The 8041-nt window shown below is 42.4% G+C and overlaps 1 protein-coding gene across 6 annotated transcripts in view; it reads right to left on the bottom strand.

The window, feature by feature from the left end:
- syne1a (spectrin repeat containing, nuclear envelope 1a) overlaps positions 1-8041 on the bottom strand; it is a 122201-nt gene that overhangs the window by 35193 nt on the left and 78967 nt on the right. For all 6 annotated transcript variants that reach the window (XR_004336059.1, XR_004336058.1, XM_032542249.1 and 3 more), the window contains exons 93-98: positions 6738-6968; positions 4682-4822; positions 3729-3842; positions 3110-3271; positions 2488-2682; positions 2183-2356 (exon numbers count right to left, since the gene is read on the bottom strand). Coding sequence is in view for 4 of the 6 variants with exons in the window: in XM_032542249.1 (XP_032398140.1) it covers positions 2183-2356; positions 2488-2682; positions 3110-3271; positions 3729-3842; positions 4682-4822; positions 6738-6968 (1017 nt within the window). In the remaining 2 variants the exon portion in view is untranslated. The remainder of the gene's footprint in view (positions 1-2182; positions 2357-2487; positions 2683-3109; positions 3272-3728; positions 3843-4681; positions 4823-6737; positions 6969-8041) is intronic.

Genomic DNA, 8041 nt, shown 5'->3' with positions numbered 1-8041 from the left:
ATAAAAGAGCAGGTCTAGACCATCCTCTGTGATGTTATTTACAGAAACCCAACAAGCTGCCCAATAAGGTAAAATTGTGCAGTAATTCCAGTGGTTTAGAGGCTTCCATTAAACTCAATGACTGGAACTTTTAGTTCCACGCAGCATGCAGCATCATTTTTCAAGCCTACTCTGTTTCCCTTTAAATCCTTTTCAACATATCCCACTCAGTTCCCTCTTATATTTCTTAACAAGAGAAACAACAGAAAAAAGGGATCCTCTTTTACATGTCCAGGCTGTGTGTAAAAAATGGTACAACTGCATGGGGGGATACAACCTTAATCTCCCTCATTCACACGAGAATACAAGGGCCCTCGACAGAGATGGGAGGTAATTCTCTACAGAGAATCTTTCCCAAACAATGCAGAGTGTTGCCATATAACTCTTTTCTGTGGAACTTTTCTCAACACTTTCTTACCACAAAAAGAGCCTCTTTGTGGTATTCTAACTCAAATTCCTCTCTTTTCGTCTAGAATCAAATAGCTTGTAGGATGTTTTGCTTTGACTAAAACAGCTACAAGAAAAGGTGGAGTTTGGTATGTAGGGCAATAACATGTGTAGCACAAAGTTTAGACTCAGCAAAGTATTTTGATTAAGCACTGACCCGTGAGAAACTGCGCTTAAGAGGTTTTGAGCTGCTTACAGTATGGTACTTCTCTTGTAGTGTGTTAAGTGTTTGAATGAACATAATGTGGTTGTTTAGTGTTAATTCACAACAGCTGACAAAGTTAAATCAGCCAAACAAATCTGAGGTGTAAAAATAACTAGGAAATATGAAACTATCCAAAAGCATTAACCTGAAAAATCCTCTTCTTTTCATTCCTTGATTTTTACTGCTACTTTCTTGCCTGAGTTGCTCTACAGCAATGTAATTTTTTCTTTTCCTCACTTCATCTCTCTAACCTCATATGCTCATTCTCACATCTTGCCCTTTCCATTGGATCAGCTCTCTAATAATCTACAATGCAGACAGTTTTTACCCTGTGGAGAAGAGGATCCCCATGGGCTAGACCTTTAGACCTGAGCTCCACAGGGGCCATATGTGAGCTATAATCAGCTTACTGTCTCCCAGCTGCTACAAACCCACCCACTTTAAACACTGATTCCCTTTGCCTAAGTAAAAGAACTAACATTATTACTGCTGCAAAGCCAATTATGGTGAATGCTAAGATGAATGTATAAATATGTAATTACATTAGTTTATGTATTGAAGAATTCAAATTATATGCTTCCCCCAAAAAACTGTCAAAACAGCACATTTGTTTTTAAGGCAGTGGCAGACCATAACTAATTTAAAATGAATACTTTGGTGCAACATCAGTCAAGGTACATACATGTGAATGCCTTTGTCAGTGACAGAACTGTCTGTCTGTAAGATAGGCACGCCAATGAAAAGCAGTAGCACTGATTTAGAAAGGCTTTCGGATGACACTGCACAAGTTAAACACTTCCGCTACAATTATTTTATAAGGACACATGGTTGTGGATCAGTGATCACTGCTACAATTTAGCCATGGATGCTAATTACCGCACAGATAAAAGTTAAGTTACTGTAGAAACAGGATGAGTGGAGAAACAACACTTGGCTGGAGGAAGAAAGTTTGAGGACAATTGATCAGAGGGTCAGAACCTGATCCTAATCACAATGTCCTTAAAATAAGTGTCAATTCATTAGACAATAAAGTGACCTTAGACAATAGAGTGCTCCCATTCTGCTCTGTTTTGAAATGGTCCCACATTCAGTGTAGAATCTGTACATTTCTTTTGGTTTTTAAGGATCAACTGAACTTATGTCTGACTAAAACAGTAATATCAATAAAATACAGCGGAAAAGAATCCCAGAAAAGGCACTATTTCTGGAACAGTGATGCAGCCAGATACTTCGTTTTAGCCTTTGACATCTCCCTTTTGATAAAACAGTAGCATACAGACGGTGCCTAGGGCAGTGGTATTCTAAAGTTTTCCTCGATTGCAAAAGTAGGGGGAAAGTTCAGCACATATTAAGAGAGCAGCAAGATGCACACCATCTACTGTGGGCAACATTGTCATCCTTGGGAATCTTAATAAACTAACCTCAGAATCTTTCAGTGTTCATTCAACCAGTCAGCCCAACCTTACATGAAAGCAGAAATGTTATTCTCACCTGACAGTCGATCAGTTGCTCCTCCATGTCCAAATCCTCGTTTTGGGGCTGAAGGGCTGAGCTTAGAGTTGCACGAGTGCTGAGCAACCAATGGTCGAGCTCCTCGGCCTCACTGTGGTAACGCTGCAGAGCCTGTTCCTGACGCTGCTCTTCTAGCTGTTCACTTAGTTTCTCCTGTATTGGTCAACGTGACAGACACATTAGATTCCACCGATGAGACAGTTCTGACACTATATTAAAGGTCAGTGTAAACAAGAATGAAAGTATGACAATTTGAGAAATGTAAAGTAATTTAATCTGCCCACCTCCAGCAGCTGCCGTTTCCCAGAAGCCTTCATTCGAATGGTGGCCATCCTCTCTCCCAGCACAGTGAGAGTAGACTGGAGAGCCAGTTGGTCACCAGGTTCCCCATCGCTGTCGCTGTCTGCCAGCTCCTCAGAGAAGCACGTCTGTAACTCACCAATCTCATCCTGCAGCATCAGGATCTCATCCATCAGCGCCTGGAAAGACAGAGATAAAAGAAGTGTGAGAAGTGAAATAAAGAGAATTGTCTGAAAAAAAGATGGTGTGAGACAGCAGTAAAAGAAAGTTTGTCCACAGTGCCTGACAGTAGAATTACAAAAAGGAGCTGGATCGGCCATCGCTGTGAAGTTGGCATAGCAACGTAATACAGTGCCATGCACTCTGTGCAATCATTGCACGGACTAGTGTGTTAATCAACCCCTTAATCATTTACTGTTTTCTCAGAGAAGGCTTGTCTTTTGTCAGCTTTGTGTTTTATTCAAGATGTCTTCTGTCTGCCTGTAAATTTAAACTTATATGTACTACTACTTTCAATGTTTTCTGTACTGCACTTCACTCCTCCTCTCTCTTTCTTTATGACTTCTCCAATATCTCCAGACAGCTCTGTCCCCCCCTTTCTCTCACCTGGTGAGCAGCCATCTGGCTCTCTGGGCTCTTGTTAGGTTCCAGGCCTTCATTAAGCACTGCCTCGATGGACTCCATCTTAGTGGAAATGGACTGGAGGGACTCCTGATAGTGTTGCTGTCGTTCCAAAGCCTCATACAGACTCTTCTGCTTCTCGCTGATCTGTGAGAGAAGAGAGAGAAGGGGTGGAGAGCAAAAGAAAGAAATGAATGATAGCAAAATCAAGATGGCAACTGGAGAGGAAAAGTTGGGGGAAAAGTCCCACTGTTCCATCATTTGTCTTAAGATTTGCTGTTTCAGCTATATCAGTTCAAGTTTCAGTCCTAAATTTTGTATTAGTTACTGAAGATACAATGCTCTCTGATTTTGTGATGACTGTCATAAATGTTCCAATAGTATCCCAAATCCTAAAACTTTACCCCTATACAACTGTGAATTGTGCAGAGTTCACAGTAAGCCAGAAGGATTTCTTAAAATAAATTATATCTCTATAACTGTTTTTAGCAGGCAAGTCATCCAAAATAGATTTGTTGAACGACATTTATATCTGCAGTATTTAGGAACATAGTTTTTTTCGTGTGAATTAATTAAGTGTATTGTAGCGGATGACGTGACATACCACATTCTTGAGTGTTTCCCAGGATCTCTGCAGGTCATCCAGGTTAGCAGCACTAGTCTCCATAGAAGGGTCGTACAGCTCCTGGAGGGGGGCTCGGCTTAAGGCCCCTCGATTCTGTAGCACAATAGCAAAGTGAGTCCAGGTCTAACTAGTGTGTAAGAGTGATGTACAATATATGGTTGAAGAGGGTGTGCTGGTTCTGATATGTCCATATGTCCTCAAACATACTGTCAATAATGAATTTGAATTGTCACATTTGGAGGAAATATGCCCACATCTTCTGTACATACAGTACAGAACATATGTGCTACATTGTAACACTTTAAGATATAAACTAATACAGACAGTTGAAATTTAATTCTTCAATCTGTTTTAGTTCTCTTATTGGAAATAAAGAGGGGAAACCATTTCAGGTTAGTTAAACTCTCTCCCATGATACTTTCAGTTGGTAACTTTCCAACTGCCTAATATGTTTTAGTCTCCTTTGAACAGACTCACATGACACATCACAAGCTAAATAACAACTATTCTGCTTCACTGCTGCATCATTTTACAGTAAGTCATGAATTAGAAAATTACACATTACTCATTCTCATCTCAGCAAAAAAAGCAAGAAGCAAACAAATTTTCTTCAGCAAAAATAAATCTGCAAACATAATGCTGATAAACGGGGAAAGCAGGGACAGTACAGCAAAACTCCAGCTGTTTCAAACATCCATTGTTTTGACAGTGGTGATGATGGGGTAATTGTTTGGTGGTAGGAATCAGGTGGTGACAATGGGATGGTGTGCTCAATAAGATAGAGATTTTTTGCTGCACAGGTTAAGCTGGTGGTTTCATGATGTAAGAATTTGAGATGTAAAAATGTAAAACAGATGGTGGTAGTATGGAAGCTGGGCAGGTCAGGTATTGCTGGAGGGCTCTGGAGGTAACTACAGTGGGGTTTGCAGTACCTGGTTAAGAAGAGCATCAGCGTTAGTCCCCGGGGAGGGGGAGCGGCAGGCAGGGGGAGAGGAGACCTCGCTGTTGGTGCCCTCCTCCCCTGACTCCTCCGTCACAGGGGAGAGGAGTGTGTGGCAGCGACCGGCTGTCATCTGACCACACATACACCCCACACATCAAACACGCACATCAAAAGAAGCAGGTGGAGGAAACGGAAAGGAGACCAAAAAGAAAACGCCCAGATCAAAGGAGTGAGTAGACAGAGAGAAAAAAATTAAGAGAGACAAGAAGAGAGAGCATAAAAATTAATGAAGGAGTGCAGGTTAGGTAGATTGCATTGAGCACACTGCTGATTAATAAGACAGTGAGTAATCAAATAACACTGAGAAGAGTCAAGTAAGATCAGATTACCGATATAGACATCAAACACCATAATGCTTTTGCCATTGCACAGCATTTAAGAGACATAATTTATTGTAGCATTGCTCTTTGCTAGCTAATGGACAAACACTGGATTCTACTGGCAATGAATGAGCCATTAAGTTTTTTACAGGATACACAAGGGTAAAGGAATGGCCATTACCAGGAAGTTGAAAATCACAAATCCAGTAAGTACACACATGTGCTCTTGCCAAGCACATACTCATACATACTGTGGAGTTTCAGAAAGCAAGAATTCCTGAGAAACCCAGAGGAATATAAAGGCCCAAACTTAAACAAAGCATAGCTAAAGCATTGCATAATTAACTGAGACTGGACTAATGAATACAGCAACAGAAGCAGCGGCAACAGTCCTACTAGTAGTACAGTTGTCTGTGTGTCTGCATGCTTCAGTGGAGAGGCAGAGCAAAAATGTGAGCCAAGCCCTACTGGGCTGCTTTTTGGCAGTTAATGCAGAACTTGGCTGACTGTCTCAGAATCTTGTTATATTGGGAGGACTTTTTCCCGGGCTTTCTGATGTAATGCAATGCAACAAAGAGCATCAGCAAACCAGCATGCAAGGGAATATCAGTGGTTTTACATAGTGAGATTAGTTAGGACCTGAGCAGTACTGATAACAATGACACAGTACTAAATATGTTGAACGATAACAAATCAAGGATATCAGCAGTCCTAGCAACCCATTTAGTCCATACACAAACTTTTAATGCTCTGTACACACAACCCACCCAACACACACCACACACACACACACACACACACACACACACACACACACACACACACAGAGTAATATCCTGTTTCCTGGCCTGCTGAGACCAAACACCACAAACAGCAGTATCAGAGCAAAGAGGCGAAGAAATCTGAATCAGAACGAAACACACAGGAAGGAAGAATGGGTACTAGTGAGGCGGTTTGTTATGTGCGAAGACATTAGAATGAACAAGCAGGCTGAGGATAACATATCGTACTAGCAGGCAGACAGAATCAGGCTAATACGAAGCAAAGTGAAGTGACACAGCACAATATCAGTGCAGTAATACACAAGAGGAGACAGAAAGACATAGGAGAAGAGGAACAGGGTAATAATAGAGAGAATAAACCTATTTTGAATCTGGACTTGGACTTAGACTTCTCTTTATTAATCTTTCTGCAAGAAAATTGAAAAATTGAAATTGAAATTTCCAGCATCCGAGTTCTTTTATATAGATGCACATGAAGGGCGGCAGCCTAATTTAAGATTAAATGTCATCCCAAGGGGGTCCACATTTTGTTAAGTTGGAATTTAATTGCACAGATATAACTTCTCACACTGTTACTGGGAAAATACGAGTACTAGAGTTAAACCTGTAATCATTACTGTCATCCGCAGACACCCTCTAATTTTGGATAACTTTAAGGTAATTATATGATTGTGAAATGAACTGTAAACACCCTCTAGAAATCCCGACAGGACCCCTGAGGTTCCCTGTTTTCCACTTTGGGAACCAGGAATCTGGACAGAAAGGGAGAAGGGATAGAAGCTACACATGCAAACATGGGCCAGACAGTCATAGAGCGATGCAGTACGTACATGTGTGAGTGCCTGGGTGATTGTGTGTGTCCAAAAAAGGCTTTGCAACTCACCATGACGACAGAGGGGTGTGCTGGAAGCTGTTTGTTTGCGGCACCATTGGTGGTTGCCACAGAACTAGGCAGCTCCTCATCACTCAGCTCATCCATGCCGTCCGAAAGGCCCTCCACCTCGTTGACCGTCAGCAGCATGGTGGCATGTTTGGCTTTTACTGTCAGCATCTTACACTTGGAGTGGAGCGAGGCGATCTGCTCCTGGTAGCCACGGATCTTCTGGGCTAGCTCCTGTCAAAACATCCCCCCCAAACAGAAAACACCACCACCCCCAGGGTCAGGAGTGTGGTTCAGTCCACAACGGAAGATCAATAGTTCCTGGTTAAATAGGATCCTGAAATAAGGGGATGGTTGAGTGAGTTCAGCGTTGAATCTGGTGCCGGTGTGAGAGGAGTAAGTGGATTGGACGCATTCTCTTCTCTCCCCAGTCTCTCGCTTTTAGCTTCACAGTGTGTAAGGCTAGGAAGAGAATATCTCTCTGTCTCTCTCTCTCTCTCTCTCTCTCTCTCTCTCTCTCTCTCTCTCTCTCTCTCTCCTATATCTCTGAGCCAATCAGAACAGCACAGAGGCGGGTGACTCAGAGCACAGTAAAGCCAACAGACAGGATGTTTGGTTGAGAGAGAAACCCTCGCAGAAATAGTTCAAAATCCCCCAGACACTCCCTCTCGTACACATACACAAATGGCAAGGGAAAACAGGAAGTGATCTCACTGTATGCACCCCCCCCCCCTTCCTCTGCCTGCTGCTTCCCTCCTCCACCAATCCTTGGCACAGATTCCTTTCAACAAAAGAGAGTCGTAAGGAGAGAGCGAGTGTTTAGGGCAGAAGAATGACAGGGATGGTGTCAAATTACAGCTATGGTATGAGCCAGCAGGCTGAGTTTAAGCTCCTCCCCCTCCTCCCACCCCCTCTGTCCCACAGATGGTCAATGCACTGATAATCAGGTCACGTGATAAACTGGGCCAGTGGAGTTGCAGCTATCTGCTCAGCTTAAAGATCAAACTCAGACGTAAAAACAGTGCCAATGCAAGTCACTGTGCAGTACCAGAGAGATTGCAGTAAAAAGAAAATATCTCCAAACACATAGGTTTATATATTCCCTGTTAAGTATTGGAAGTAGATAACATCTGCCAGGACCACACAGGGAAAGTTAGAATGCAATAAGAAATGTGTTGGAGGTATTTTAGCCATTTTTCTGCAGGGTCTTGCCTTTCTCAGTCTGCCACCCCCTCCTTCTTCTCTCTCTCCGCATTGGAGATGAAATACACTTACTCAGCAAAGTAAAACTGTTACAAAAGTACAGG

The sequence above is a fragment of the Etheostoma spectabile genome, chromosome 18 (genome assembly GCF_008692095.1).
Source record: "Etheostoma spectabile isolate EspeVRDwgs_2016 chromosome 18, UIUC_Espe_1.0, whole genome shotgun sequence".
NCBI classification, from domain to species: domain Eukaryota; kingdom Metazoa; phylum Chordata; class Actinopteri; order Perciformes; family Percidae; genus Etheostoma; species Etheostoma spectabile.
The sequence above is the reverse complement of the archived record's forward strand: the minus strand, read 5'-3'. Positions and strand labels throughout refer to the sequence as shown.